This window comes from Branchiostoma floridae, chromosome 12 (genome assembly GCF_000003815.2).
Source record: "Branchiostoma floridae strain S238N-H82 chromosome 12, Bfl_VNyyK, whole genome shotgun sequence".
NCBI lineage: Eukaryota > Metazoa > Chordata > Leptocardii > Amphioxiformes > Branchiostomatidae > Branchiostoma > Branchiostoma floridae.
Window position 1 is genome coordinate 7,416,344 of NC_049990.1, and position 15,352 is coordinate 7,431,695.

General features: G+C 39.6%; 1 protein-coding gene across 2 annotated transcripts; it reads left to right on the plus strand.

Annotated features, from left to right (window-relative positions):
- Positions 1 to 1,601: 1,601 nt before the first annotated feature.
- Positions 1,602 to 14,919, plus strand: LOC118427401. Of its 2 annotated transcripts, none has more exons than XM_035837183.1 (21): positions 1,602 to 1,652; positions 2,142 to 2,249; positions 2,732 to 2,814; positions 3,050 to 3,147; positions 3,621 to 3,758; positions 4,895 to 5,048; positions 5,674 to 5,831; positions 6,026 to 6,122; positions 6,345 to 6,465; positions 6,913 to 6,975; positions 7,483 to 7,685; positions 8,300 to 8,370; positions 8,978 to 9,107; positions 9,253 to 9,353; positions 9,761 to 9,925; positions 10,194 to 10,270; positions 10,796 to 10,906; positions 12,009 to 12,209; positions 12,602 to 12,723; positions 13,427 to 13,551; positions 13,922 to 14,919. In XM_035837183.1, the coding sequence occupies exons 2-21, from the start codon at positions 2,154 to 2,156 to the stop codon at positions 14,020 to 14,022; spliced, it is 2,415 nt and encodes an 804-aa protein (XP_035693076.1). In that variant the 5' UTR covers positions 1,602 to 1,652; positions 2,142 to 2,153; the 3' UTR covers positions 14,023 to 14,919. The 2 variants fall into 2 exon arrangements, with proteins under 2 accessions (XP_035693076.1, XP_035693075.1); XM_035837182.1 differs by having other exon boundaries at positions 1,602 to 1,639.
- The last annotated feature ends 433 nt before the right edge of the window (positions 14,920 to 15,352 follow it).

Sequence of the window (15,352 nt, forward strand, 5' to 3'; positions counted from 1 at the left end):
AGAAATCGAATGTCATACTACGCAGTTATTAGCGCTCAAATTTGAGCTATTCTAGAATTAAGAAATATCAGATGAACTACTACTTTTTAGTCAGTTGTTGACACTTTTGTGTCATTATCTCGTTTCTACGTCGTGACTTGGCTAAACAAACAAATATTCCACTCTAGGCACCCTGTAACCTTGTGTCCCCCCAAGTTAGACCCTCCAGGTCTTGCTTGCCACCGGTAGGTCCCCCGGGGTGGGGTACTCAGTTAGCACATGCATGGCAGACTGCAGATAAAGAACACAATGGAGATCTTCTTTGGAAACACCTATATCTAATCATTCTAAAATAGCATATAATCATGAACTTATTAGTCTATTTGGTAGGATATCAACAAGCTAAGGTCATATTCCCTTCAAAACTGCAAGAAACCTTGTACAGAAAGCTAGTCTACTGTACTCAGAGGAACTGTCAACTGGCCCCCCACTGGGAAGCCAGGCTGATAAGCAAGAAACAACAACACACACAGGCAGTAGTCAGCCTGTGCTCATCTGTTTCTTGGAAGATCACAATTTTTATACATCATGCTTATGTGGTGCATTGATGTCGCAGCATCTCTCAATGAATATTGGTATGCAATGCTATAGGGTTGATTGAGCTAACAATGTAAAGAAAAAGTAGGAAAAGCTACTTTTTGTTTTGTTCAAAAATCCCGTAGTATGCCTTTAAGTAGAATTATACGGAGATAAATGGTCCAAGTGTAAAGTCTGGTCCCCGAATGGTGAATACCTTTGAACACACCACCAAAGACCGGTGTTGCAAGTTACGGTTATTTTTGATCGATTGAGCTCACACCAACTTGCCGCCAAGTTTACTCTTGTTTACGACGGATTTCCCCAGGAATGAACAGCATACCCACCTCATGGATGTGTTTCCCTGGTCCTGTCTTATCTACAGAAGGCACGGAGGAAACGGCGGCGCCAATTTTTACAAAAATAATCCGACCGGCTGAATGGTATAAAAACTCCACCCAAAGGTTGGTGACCCTCGAAACTCTTTGTGTGTCCAAGGCAGCAGAACGAACAAAAAATAATAATATCACCAATTATAACCATGATATGCCATGTGTTTTAGTCAAAATACAACTGACTAAGAAATGCTTGAAATGAAATATTTAAAAATGATATTATTTTGTTGTTTGTTTCTTTATATATTTCAGAAAAGCGCATTAATTTTACTTCCTGGTTTTGCGTGTAGATGCGTTGTTGATGGATAGCACGGCTGCGCGTTACGTCATGGGTCAACTACGCAAACAAGCGTAGGGGTGACTTTGAAAATTCCAACAGGTGGTTACGTTTAATTTTCTCAAAAATTCCCTGGACTTCTTAACAATTACATTACTTTGATTATACCAAAAGTCCAATACCATGATAAAATAGGTTTGCGTCTTCTTATGCACTTGATATAGAATTGAATGAGATATTTAGTATCCGTAACTTTTATCCCCCCCCTATGATCTAGGATACATGGTTTCTTCCAGTCACTCCTCTTTTTGGCCCAGGTGACTTCAGAAAGAAGCAAGGGAGAACCAAAAGCTACACACCTCAGGGCATGATTCGAGGTTCCTTGGGCTAAGGAATGACAACTTGGTCCTAGGTCTATTGATTTTGTAATCAAACACTCATATCTACAGTGTCATGATAGATTGTTTATCAGTTACTGTTGACTGTGTTGATGTTGTTATGAAAATATTGTTGTTCTAAAGTTTAGATGTTCCTCAAATATTATTGTTCTGAAGTTCCTCCTATTTGAGATGATATGACAACATTAGTGATACTGTAAAAGGGGAAATGTTGGTGTGACTTTATATTCACTGTTTTTCCTGTGTCAACTTCTTTATGAGGGTCTGTATGGGGGTCCAGACAATGATTTATACTGAATTTAGTATCCCCTGTGTATTACGATCTGTCGTAGAACGACAGGAGAACCACAATGTATTATGCTGCATGCGTCTTGCGGAAAAGCCTTCTCGCATGCAAGTTCTCTTTCAGCATGAATCTTAAACCATAAAAATTTTGCTGCTTTCTGTCCACCTAACGCAGCCCTTGTTTCTTCACCACAAACTTCAACTAACACTCCATTTTCTCCCATTGTACAGTTCTGATGCAGAATGAGGTTCTATGTCCACCATGAAGACAGCCCTCCGTATACAGTGGTCTTCAGCTGGGAGGACCAACAGGAAGGAACCATTGGAGATCTTCTGGACGTGAGAAATAAAATGATACGGGACAAAGTTTCTTTGTCAATTACCGTAAAAAATTATAAATGATGAAAATCAGTTAATTGGCTCCGTCATCCTTTAATTTCGTGTTTGTGTTACGCCGAAGGGCAGTTATACCAGCTATATAGATACAGATACAGATACAGAATTTGTGTCAAATGATACTTTTTTTTCTTAGGTTCCTGTCATCAATAAAACTTTTTCTTGCACTTTTGCACAGAAGCAAAGGAATGCAAACAATCTGAGCAACTACCAAAGCAACCATTGATAATCTTGTTAATAACACATCATGATCCTGTCAACCGTGTCCTCTTAAGTAACCCAACACCCTGAGGATGATCAGGTGTAAATAGTGCAACTACAAGAGTGACATCTCTGAGCAAGAATGATTAGATATTGAATAGATTCATATTGATTCACAGAAATTCCTGTGCTGTTTTGGTACTAATTCTTGGAGTTATTTTCAGCAATTTGTAGAGTCTTTCAACCAGAAGTTCCGAGGAGTTTCTGAACTGGATGTTGAAGATGTCTTTGTCACAAAGTCTCAAAGGTGAGAAATTAGATTGCCCATTATGTCATCTTGTATTAGTAAATTTAGCTGAAAAATGTAATGTCTTGTAAACCAAGTAAAATCCCAGAAGACATAGCAATGCAGTGCTCCGCTGCTGCAATTTCTTTTTTGAATAAAACATTTGATTTAGATGTTGATTTATAACATTAATCAACATTAACATTGATAATCAATTTGTAACATTAATGACTGATTGCTTGTATCTTCCATACAGCTCAAGGCAGGCTATTTCCAATGAGGAGCAGGTGTCAAGAGTGATACGAGACCAAGAGGACATCTTTGTGCTGTCCAAAGGGCCACCAGCAGTCATGGGTATTAAGGCAAAATACTTTTCAAATACTGTACATGTACCCATCTTTAATTACCTCAGCATATGGAGGTATAGTTTTTGGTGTTTGTCTGTGGTTCCTGCAGTTATTTCCATATGCTTTAGATACATGTGACACAGAGTGATAAGAAGTGAAGGGCAAAGGTCAGAGTTGCAGGAGTGACAGGAAGTTCAGAGATCGTAGAATTTGACATTCATCACACTTGGCTGACAGCTGACAGACATTCCAGGTCATGGGGTCAAAGTACTAATTTATGGGAGGCCACGTTCACAGAAGAGTAATACTAATAGGAAGATGGTATAGATTGGACGTGTGTAATGTTAATCAAAACCTTTTGTGCAATTAATCAACAAACTAAAATGAGTAACAACTGTTGTAGGAGTTGTAATTTTCAGCCATATACTCTCTCTCTAAACTTTTCAACTAAGCACTTTTGATATGTTTTTTTGCTGCCAGAGCCAATGCCCCATGTGCAAAGTGGTTCAGTGGAAGTAGAGGAAGATGACAACAACGACAGAGAGAGCAGGTCTTCAGGAAGAGAGACATCTGATGTGACTCACGAGCACTCTCTCAGCCAGGCTGATGATGACTTAGGTTGGTACTGTTGTAAAGTGATTTATTTTTGCTGGGACTTAATTTCCAGTTAGGGTGAAAAAGGAGGTTTTTGCGATGTCTAAAATTTACAGTTGAAACAACTCAGAGTCTGTATTTCTTAACAACTGAATACATTACAACACATGTACCTTCATTTTCACGGAGGTAAAGATAAGTCATTTTGAAGATCTATCTTTGTCCACGGGTTAATGTAAGTAGGGCAAAATGAACTTCACTGTGTTTTATACTTTTTATGTATTATTTGGTATCAGTTTGGTAGGGCTAAAGTAGGTTGTTGTTTTGATTAGTGCCACAGAGCTGTAGCCAGAGTGAGAAGTATGGAGATTTGCATTTTGATTACTGTCGTCTGGAGACGAAGGTTCGTCTCCGCGTGTGACAGGTGTAAATGTTTCACACCAAAGCCATAGACAGAACTAACACATAGACGGTAGTCGCCCAGCCTTTGATATCTAGAACAACAGAGAGACTTCAAAAGCATTGTCACCTCTATAGTATGTATGAATACGTGAATTTGTATGAATAAAACAGGACAAGCTTGCTGGTAGGGAAGAGAGAGAGATGAGTTGTGTCAGTCGTGCGTGGAGTGCAGACACGAGGATGTAGCTCTCCAGCAAGCAGTCCGGGTGTATGCGGAAAATGGCCTGTGTCTCTGCGTGTTGTTCTTCCCTTCAGTCTTAGACTCTCGGCAGCAATTCCAAATAAGAACCCGGGGCCACAACATCTGCCCCCTTTCTTACATTAACCTATATCAGTTTTTTTAATTAACGGGATATCAAGTACATGGGTGGTGCTTTCAAACTGTAATATTCTTTTGTATAGAAAATATTGCAATTTGAAACCATCGTCCATCAACTTGATATCCCAAAATACACTTTAAAAACAACAGATATAGGTTACCCCAAGGATAAAGGTGAACTAGCATTATAAATAATTGAACATACAATGTATTAGAAATTTCACAGTTGCTCAATTTTGCAGTTGTATGGAAGAAAACCAAAGCTATTGATAGAAGGGGGAAGTTCAGTACCAAGGACAGGGACGGAACTGCAGTTACTAGAACTGAAAAAATCATTTCTTTTTGTGGGGAATTAGTTTTACATCTTTCTCTTCTCCAGATATTGAGGATATGAAAGACTTGCTGGAAGGAGATTCTCCTGGAGGAGCGCTGAGGAGCAGCCCACAGAGGAGACACTCCTGGGAAGGGTCATTTGATGATGTCTCCATAGCCAACCTGCAAATAGAACAACTCAAGAAGGAAAGGAATAAGGAGTAAGTGCCACATCAGGATGTATACATAAAATGCACATGTTCAATGATACTTAAACTGTAATGCATTTATGAAGGTTAGACATTAAGGTAAACAGTATTCAAAGACAATTCAATCTCTGAAACTGGATAGGATTTAGAGATGACTTCTTGATGTTTTGAATGACATCCATTGTTATAGTTTGTCAGCGTAGGAGGAGCAATGGATGTCACTCAAAACGTCCGGAAGTAATCTCAGAATCTTATCCAGTTATAGAGATTGAATTGCCTTTAAATATTGTTGTAACAGTGGGGTTCAAGCGCTGCTAAACTGACCATGCCAAATGGGTCTGACCCTTTTGGCATAGTGTTTACCCGCCAAGGCCCGGGTTTGATTCCCAGTGTTAAAACCAATGTAAGAGGCAAGTAGAAACAGTGTCCTGGCTCCCAGGATTTGAACCTGTGCTGAACCCGGGCAGCCAGCTTACAAACCCAATGCGCTAACCACTACTCCAAAAAGTGTCAGACTTGTTTGGCATGGTCAGATTAGTGGTGTTTGAACCCCACTGTTATAATGAAGCGAATGAGAATGTTGAACTTTTGCTTCATACAATCTTTCAAGTTTCCTTGGTTCTTCTGTTGCCCCAAGGCTGAATGCAGGCCATGATGCCCAGCAGGTGCTGATCGCTAAGTGTGTACAGAATGCCCAGAGACTGGTACAGCAGAAACACTGTGACAAGGCTGTCAAGATTTATGAACAAGTCGACAGACTGTTTCCTCACCAGAAGGATTGTCTGCTAGGATTGGGTAAGGCTGTAGAATTACTGTACATTCAGTTATTTTTGCTGTGTATTAGGGTTATGGTTCAAACAATTTGGGAGTACATTTGAAACCGTTAAAAATGCATATTTGTGGTATTATGAATTGGCAGGGGAGTGGTCACAAAAATTGTGTGAAGATGAAACATTTAAAGATTTGCAATATTCAATTTTTCTTCCTAGCCTCCATCTATAGCAGCGCAGGTCGCCCAGAGAAAGCCCTGGAGTACCTCAGGACATCTGTAGAGGCTTTTCCCGACCATGCAGACCTCAAATGCCGGTGTGTACAACGAGTTGCATTGTATGACATGTAACGTTAAGTGTAGTAGTGTAGTTCAGAATATTATGAGATTTAAAACAGTCTACAAAAACCTGACATCAGACAAAGATGAATGATGTTACAGTTACACAAAAGCATATCAAACACAGAACAAGAGAATTTAATGTAATGAAAAAACGTCCCAATCACATGACCTTGAACTACAATGTTTGTGACCTTCAGCCTTGCGGACTGCCTGCTTGAACTTGGACATGGGAAGGAGGCAAGCCGACTCCTGTATGAAGCTAAGGACATCCTGGAGAAGAAACCCGACACAAAACGTACCCAGCTGTTAGATCTTCAGGTAAGGGCAAACATCTGAGTCATTCAAATGACATTATAAACTTTTATACCCCATCTCTATACACAAAGTACATCCAGGCTTTTACCAACAAGCTTTTGATCAGCCCTCTGATACATCTCAAGTGGAATTGACCCAAAGCCTATGTCTGGTCTAAGTGGACAGCTGATTACAATGACAGGCATTTTAATGATTATTGTGTCAGTGTGAAAGTTTATCTATGAAACCAACAAAATTGGTCACTGTAGGCCAGATGGTCCTCATGTAAATGTGGTCGCTTGTACAGGTTTGACTGTAGTTGTAATTACTGTACCAGCACTTAAGGGTATTGAACACTAATGTCACATTGTCATTGTAAATATAACTGTAATACTGTAGTAATTAATCAGATCTATTAAGCCTGAGATCTCAGGTCAGCTAATCATTCAATGGGGAATGTCTCCCATTTAGGTGCAGCTTGCAAAGGCCTTTATACTACTGGGGAAACACACAATGGCTCTACATATGTGCCAGGTAACATTTTGCCTTTAAAATTATTATTTTATTCTTACTCATTATTATCATTATTCTTTATTCTTATTCTTAATTGTCATCATCTAGCATGATCCAAAGGCCACCTCAAGGTTACAAGTTACATGTACATGAATATAACTGAAACAACATTTCTTTTCTAACAATGTGTTTCTGGATATTCCCTGTCAACTTGTAGCCCATTTGCACTTCTTTTTCCACTTGCTTTGGGCAAAAAAAAAATGACACTGATCTCTGGCAATCATCCCTTTGAAACCCGTAACGCTGTTTCACATTCATCCACAACTGTTACCTATATCCGTTCTTTTTGATAACAAGGTATTTAGGGATATCAAGTTGAAGACGGTGGTTTAAAACTGCAATATTTTGATAATAGTACAATTTAAAACCATTGTCCATTGACTCAATATCCCTAAATACCCTTTTAATCAACACAACATTGGTCACCCCGCAAATAAAGGGGAACTAACGGTACATTGAACAACACAGGCGGTGGTGAGAGAGAAAAAGGACCACCTGGAGGGTCTGTTGGAGTACGCTGAGCTGACGTACAAGATGAGCACAGATCACGCCAGGGACGCCCTGACCATCGTCATGACCCTCATGGTCAACAAGAAGACCTGGATGTTACCCAGACACAGGCTGGTCAACATGATGAAACACATTCCTAATGGGCTGAAGATATTAGAGGGGTGAGTCATTGCTTCCATAACTCTGGGCCTTATTTGGGGGGGGGGGGGGTTGAGCGCTCATAATACACTTTTGCTAACCATTTCTTTTTGAGTTGCTTGTGCTGCCAAAAGAAATGGCAAGCAAAGGTATCATGGTATTCAAAACTGTTTACTGTAATAGTAATACTAAAAACTAGTTATAAAAAAATACTCAGAGAACTATGGAATCGTGCAGGGAACAGTGGAATGAAAGGAAGAAAGACTAATTGCAGCCAGAAGTTGTTTCAACAACCATTCTGATGTGCAGAATACAGTGGATCATCATCATCATCATGATACATTCATTTAGTCTAGATAGATATAAATGTAGCCAGAGGAGTAAGGAAAAGCTACAATGCAGGCAAAAAATGTCCACCTTTTCACTATTGTACAATTTTACCATCAGGAGAAAACCAAAGCCATTCATAGAATCAAGGAATTCAGAACCAAGGACAGGGATAGGACTAGTCACTTAGACTGAAACCACTAACTTCATGTTTTTTCATTGGAGCTTAACTTTGGGATAGAAAGGGAAAGAGTATTCTTTTTAGATTTGCTGATTGTCTGATCATATATATGTTGTTTTATTTTTACAGGGAAATCCATGAAGCCATCAAGTCAGTTCCTGCTCTGGTGTTCTTGTCCAATGTATTCAGGGACCACGGAGGTTTGTTTGTTTGTTTATTTATTTATTTTTCATTTAAATCAGGTGAATAGAAGTATCTAGCTTTGGTCAGGGATGCCATAAAACAAAGTTTGATGTAATTAAATACTGGATACTACTACTACTACTAGCTTGGGTTAGGGAAACTGAAAAGCCGGATCAGGAGGTCCCATGTTTGAGAAGAGCCATACTTTGGGCACGTAAAAAAACCCACTACACTTATCAAAATGAGTTGGGGTCCATCACGGTGTGAGGTAATCAAACCTTACAGTCTGGTCTTACTCAGTTTCTTACCAATGGTGTCTTATCCATCCATCCACTTCATGTCAGTGTCCACTGAGGCGGGCCGTCATTGTTCTCCACAATTCCCTGTCAGATGCTGTCCGTTGCAGCCCCTCCCAAGTGCATCCCATTTTGGCAAGGTCTTGCTCAATTGTTCTCTTCCAAATCATGGCCTCTTTCTTCTTCCTGCTGGGCTCCAGTTCAGTACCACCCTGGGACGTCTCAGCCTTGGCATTCGCACAACGTGTCCCAGGCAATGTGTGCTGTACTTAAAGGCAGTTTACTGGTTATGAGAAACAAAGAAACAAACAATGTTGTTTTCCTGTAGATGTCCTGAATGCCACCCAGCTGCTGGAGCATGCCATGCAGGTGGAGCCAGACCACTGCACATGTTTCCTCTCTCTCATCCACATGTTTGAGGCACAGGACAGGCATGCTGAAGCTTTTAAAAGGATTAGGTAAGGAAAAGATTTATAGTGAAGTTTACTTTCTTTGAATCATTGGGGCCTGCTTCCACTTGATTTCAACCATGAAGCAATCATTGAAAGAGAGAAATTAGTTATGGCATTGAAATCATATGATTTCATCTTTCTTTCTGCCCAGGGCATTCTTGAAGAAGCATCCTGACATGTCCATCGCTGGTCTGAAAAACAAAGTCTTCCTGCCAATTCTGAAGGCAGTTAAGGAGGACATATATCTCCATGGTGAGCTATTTCAATAGTTGGTCAAAAATTTGTTTTACCATTTCCGATCACCACATGATATTTCTACCTAAGTCAGTAAGCCAGTGTGACCTAAGATAAATGGGTAGTTCCACAGTCTTTTGAGGCTGTAAGGGAAGTGAGTTGTTATCCACTGTGTCTAGGAAACAGTATCTGGAGGTGGGACCCAACCCTCTCCTCCCACCACCTTTTATCTCCCCAACTAAAGTAAGGTACCCATTTTTACACCAGTGTGGAGTAAAGAAAGTTGTGTGAAGTGCCTTTCCTAAGGGCACAAGGTCGGTGACACAACAGGATTCGAACCACTGGACCACTTGATTCTGAGCCAAATGCCACACGACCCAACGGTATGGCCTAAATGAAAGTGAAACTTTTTATGTATCCTGTAGCCACCTATCCTCGAGTGTCAGGGATCTCAGCTGACGTCCAGCCACCCCAACAGAGAGCCTACAACGACCAAGAACTGAACCTGCTGGCCGTCATGTTCACTCTGGTGAAGATACTCTTTGTGAAGGGAGCCCTGGGCCTGCTGCCTTCTTTCACAAAACTGCTCGGTAAGTTTTTTTTTTTTTTTCTGTTGTTTTTGTGACTGTGAAAGTCTCAGCTATAGAAATTATTCGGTAAGATTCTTGTCTTCAGGGCTTTGATACTGTAACATACAATATTTTTATTACACATTGGCACACATTGACAGGAATAGGAGTAACACTTCCTGTACAGTTACTCTATGTTAAAGAGTCTTCTTATGTTTTTATATTTATTAGTTGATAGCACCTTTTGAAGTGTAATTTCTGATGATCTAAGTGTCATTTCTCCCCACAGACCCAGCACATGCTGACAGAGACTTACACACAACCTTGATAAGGAATGAAGCTGCCTATTACTCCACAATAAGTCAGGTATAGACAGTTGAACACATTACCAATTACACAGTTGGACTGTTTTGACTTTGCATGGGAGAAAACCAAAGCCACTGATATAAGGGGGTAATTCAGCACCAAGGACAGGGACAGAATTGCTGTCACTTGGACTAAAATACTGTAAATTCATTTAGTTTTGCAGGGACTTTTGATGTAAAAACGTAAAGGAGGCATTCTCAGTGTTCTATAGTGTATAGAACAGTAGTAATGCAAGGGAAATGCATATTTACAGTGTCATAAATTCATAGTGGCTAAGTCACTGCAAAAACTGTGGGCTGGAATAAGACCATCGTGAATGTTTTAATATTTGCACAATATTTACTGTATCAAAGGATATTACTCTGTTGTAGATAAATATCTCTACTAAAAAGTAAAGAGCTTCAATTTACCTTTCTTATTTGAATGGTTAAAGCGTTTTGGGAGAAGAAATTTGTTGAACATATCATTAAGACTTTTACAATTTGTCTGCTGAACAGCTTACATTACAAATGTCTGTCTTTCCAGGTGATGAAGATAAAGCTGAACCCCTCCTGCCTAGAGAATAGCCCCCAGTTTGTGTATCTGGCTGGTGACAGTCACTGCATCACCCCTGCATGGAGGTCGATACAGTACAAGGTGAGGAGCATGCACTGATATTTTTTCCTGGCTGTGAATAGACTCCTGTGTATGATGATGGCATGTTTTTCACCTTGTATATACGAGGCCGTGTTGGAAGCAAGGGAATATTTTGTTTGTGTATTCACTCACTGTATTCTTCCAACAAATTCAAATACCACATTCTATCTTCTGTAAATTCATTTACTTTTGCAACGACTTCATTTGGTTTTCTGCAAGTTGAAGAAAACCAAAGCCATTCATAGAAGATCAGAAAATCAGCACCAAGGACAGAGATTGAGCTGGTCACTTGGGCTAAAATGTTGTAAATTCATTTATTTTTGCTGGGACTTTTTGTGGTATTTTGAGTGTTACAGTAGAACATAAAACAACTATGTTGTAATGTATTTACTGTGTGAAATTGGAAACATATATTCATGAAGTCATGAATTCTTGCTGAAGAGGTCACTGCACTAATAAAACCACCGTGAACACTTATGATTTAAAAGATTTACAGTATGCTGAAGAGTTGCACTAGACCCCATTTGTGAATTAAGTTTCACTCAGGATTGATGCTGACTCTCAAGTCTGGCCAATTCTGTCTCCGAGGGTGGATGAATCCTGATCCGCTGAATCCCCAATCCAACAGTTCATACCCAGATTCACATATCGGGATCAATCTCCATTCCTGTGTGAACGCAGATTTATGAATCCTTTTTCTCGTTTGTCTTAGGCCCAATCTAGACACAGTTTTTACCGATATCTGTGGAGATGTCGGGAGGGATCTGGAACGTTGGCTGCGGGACACCCGTGGCGCTTGCAGTCACAAACAGCTATATAGCCTAATGAGTCCGCGTTATATGCTAATGAGCCCTCTGGAAGTCGGGACGCATCTACACGCGCACAGAAGTTGTCGGGGACCCCTGCTAAGCTATTGGAGACCCCTGCTAAGATATTGGGCAAATGCTCCGGACCTTTGGGGAGAAATTCTGACGATATCTTTATGGCGATATTGCAGTTCCATTTAGATGTTGAAAAAAAGCTGTCGGCGAGAGGTTGTCGGCTCGCCGATATCGGGAAAACCATGTCTAGATCGTGCCTATAAACAGTTTTGTCCCCCCAGGGTGCCACCCATGTGCTCCACCCCCTTCTGTCCACTGGAACAAAGATTTGGCACCTGAGACCCGAGGCCAGATTCTTCACCAAGGAAAACTTCTACACTGTCATGAAGAAGGCGCCGAGGAAGGCCACGGTGATCTTCGTGTTTGGAGAGATCGACTGTCGAGAGGCTCTGCCTGTGTGCCTGGCTAAGTGCAGATATGATGTGAGTTTTCATATCATCTTCTTGATGCCACATTAATTTCATTTCTTGCTTCTTAAAATCTAAGGGTATGTAGTGATATCAAGTCGAATGACGGTGGTTTCAAATTTCAATATTTTTGGAAATATTACAGTCCATTCACTTGACACTGTTTTTGAAATGAACAGATATAATATAGTTTACCCTGCTGATAAAGATGAATGTAGATGAAGTTGTATATGATTAACAGCAAGTTTGGGGAGTAGACTGGGCGTGTTTGGTAACCTACATGTAGTTTTTACTTTAATACAATACAATACTTTAATAAGTACCATTTTCTATAATTGTGATAAATTTCAGTGCATGACAATACAAAACACAGATTGAAGTATTAAATCACTTACTATATTTTACAGTCCATGGAAGAAGGCATCAACAGACTGCTGGATATCTACACCCAGGTGCTGTTGGGACTGAAAAGGAAGTACAAGTTCACCATCTACGTTCACCCTGTCCCACCGGTACTGGATCTCACCAGGTGAGAAAATAAAGATCAAAGTAGTTAAAACCTGACCATGTGCCTGTGACGCAAGGAACAATAAAACCTGCTGCTTTGCAATCTGTATTAAATCATGTCAATCATTGGGCAGAGGTTCCATTCTAGCAATGTGTAGGATTGACCCCATCCAGGACATGTGGTAAGGTATGGCATTTGTCATGTTGGATGGTGCTGTAAAGCCAGCAGCCATGTGTATGATGGAGCATAGGTGTAAGCCTCAAGGGTCAAACCTCTGCACGTACATTGGTAAAAGAACCCAACACACGTATTGAAAAGAGTAGTGGTGATCCGATGAGCAAAAATGCTCCTAAAATACATTTACCCACTTTTTTTGAGAGTTTCTACCATCTGATAATCACATTTTCCTTGTCTTGTTCCTACCCATTGGCTTGGAATGGACAACTGTATTTTACTGAACATGAACAACTTAGAAGATCTAAAATGTCTGAGCTCTTATTATATTCACTAACAGCCACTCCCCAGAGGTTAGGTTAAGATGTTGTCTTCGATATCTTTTTAGGCGTTTTTGTCAGCCTTTCTATTTTGCCAAATGACTGTCCAGTTTTGCTACTGGACAAAGAGAGAAGCTAACAAACTAGAAATGCTGACGAAAATGTCAAAAACAAGCCCGATCTTAACCTCTGCTAGGAGAGTAATATTCTGTATCATGTTTATGACTCAGACAAACTGTGATGAAGTTTAACAAGACCCTGAAGTCCAAGGTGGAAGTGACATCAGGTCTGCACTGGCTGGACTTTGTGGATGAGCTGCTGTGTGATCATGGGACCATGCTGGACTCAAAATTTGGTAAGTTTGGAGATTTTTTCTTCTTCTGTGTGTCTGTCTTGGTGTGTGTGTCCAAAGTTGTTTGAGAGGCAGGTTTGTGTTGTCCCAGGCTCAGTTAATTCAAGTCTCTTTGGATTCCTGTCAAAGTGATTGGGCACCATCAAGTTTTCATTTTGGTTAATTTTTGGCGACACCTCTGGATTGGAGGCATTTACTCATTTGGCTAAAGAATACACCAGTTGTGCCCTTGAATAAACATCTTGTGGATGATACGTCAGAAAGCAGTTACTCAAGCAACTAAATATGATTTTGGAAATGGTCAACGTCAAGCGGTCATCATAATATCTTGTGTATGTCCTTCATCCCTAATGTTGTCATTTCTTCTAAACAGAGTTTGACGGCACACACCTACATCCTTGCTATGTGGAGAGACTTGAGCAGGCCTTGTCTGAGGCACAGGAGAGGAGAACTACCAGTAGTCCCAGGAAGTGACATCATAACAGGAAATGACATCATGATAGGCTAATGACATCATGATAGTATGGTATTATAACATACTGATGAATTAATAAATATACACCATTTATTAGATGCAAATATATGAAGTGTTACAACTATGCAGAACATGCAAAGCATGAGATTTTACTAGGATAAATATAGATGATTTATTTTCCTGTGCAATAACTAAGTGACTAGGCTGTTTGCCTTGCATTGCATTCAGTAGGTAGTGGGTTTGAAAGACTTAAAAGATTGCTTTCTCAGCTTAACATTTGGGAAAGTTGAACATACATGTACACAACTACCAGCGGACTAGCCCCCTGCTGTAGTGATATTGCACAAGGTTGTGTGGCCCAAGGGCTATTGAAACCAGGATGGGTGTCAGTATCACCCTATGCACAATTTGTTGCAGAAAGGACTTTCTTAATTTCATATCAGGATCATTTCATTTGTGTTGGTACATAACATGGTGGGGAAGAATTTAATGTTGCTCTTTTGTGTGTGTAAAAAGATTCTATTTAATGCTGCTATCAAATATTTGATCAATATCAATCCGTAATGAAATGTTTTAGAGATTAGCAAATGTCATAAAATTGTTAAAAGAAGATCAAACATTTTAGGCATTTTTTGCCAGTCATGATTTCACCCATCTACATGTATATTCCATTGTAAAACATAAATATGAAAAAAAGAAAATATTATCTTATATATTAAACATAAAATGTCTCATGTCAAGTGCTATGTAAGATATGATATATAATTTCAGATCACATACATTATAAACTGGTGTAAAGGTGATCTTCAATGTATTTGTTTCTACCAAGGGCATTATATAACGTCTTTGTTTCTGCTATGCAACATGAAGAAATATATCGTTAATTGTGAATTTCAGACTGAGTGTGTCTTCATTTTTTGTTTCTATCCAGGATGGTAAACTTTATAGTATCTCCCATGCCCACTTCATCATTTGATGTCAATAACTGTTCACAATGATTGAAAAATCACTGGTTTGGATCAAAGGTAAAACAAGTTAATGTTAGTCCTAATGTCTACCAAGTAATCAGTGCAAACAACAAGCTTTTGTTACATTCATTTATTGCAAAATATATTTGAGTGCTGTAACATTGATGTCACAATTACAATGTAGGTATCTTTTTACATAATGGTACTCACAAGATACATTACATGCAAGTTTGTCACCTCATCATTACGTAAAATGGTTTGATACAAACATCATATTCCTTCCACCACATAATTTAACTCCAAAATTGTTCATGATCTCTGTTAAGGTTCTAAACTATAGCAACTGCAATGTACAATGATG

Coding starts and splice junctions, on each gene's coding strand:
- LOC118427401 (XM_035837183.1), top strand. CDS start 2,154: ATGAGGTTCTATGTCCACCATGAAGACAGCCCTCCGTATACAGTGGTC. Junction 2,815..3,049: donor TTTGTCACAAAGTCTCAAAG/GTGAGAAATTAG, acceptor TCTTCCATACAG/CTCAAGGCAGGCTATTTCCA. Junction 13,552..13,921: donor CATGCTGGACTCAAAATTTG/GTAAGTTTGGAG, acceptor TCTTCTAAACAG/AGTTTGACGGCACACACCTA.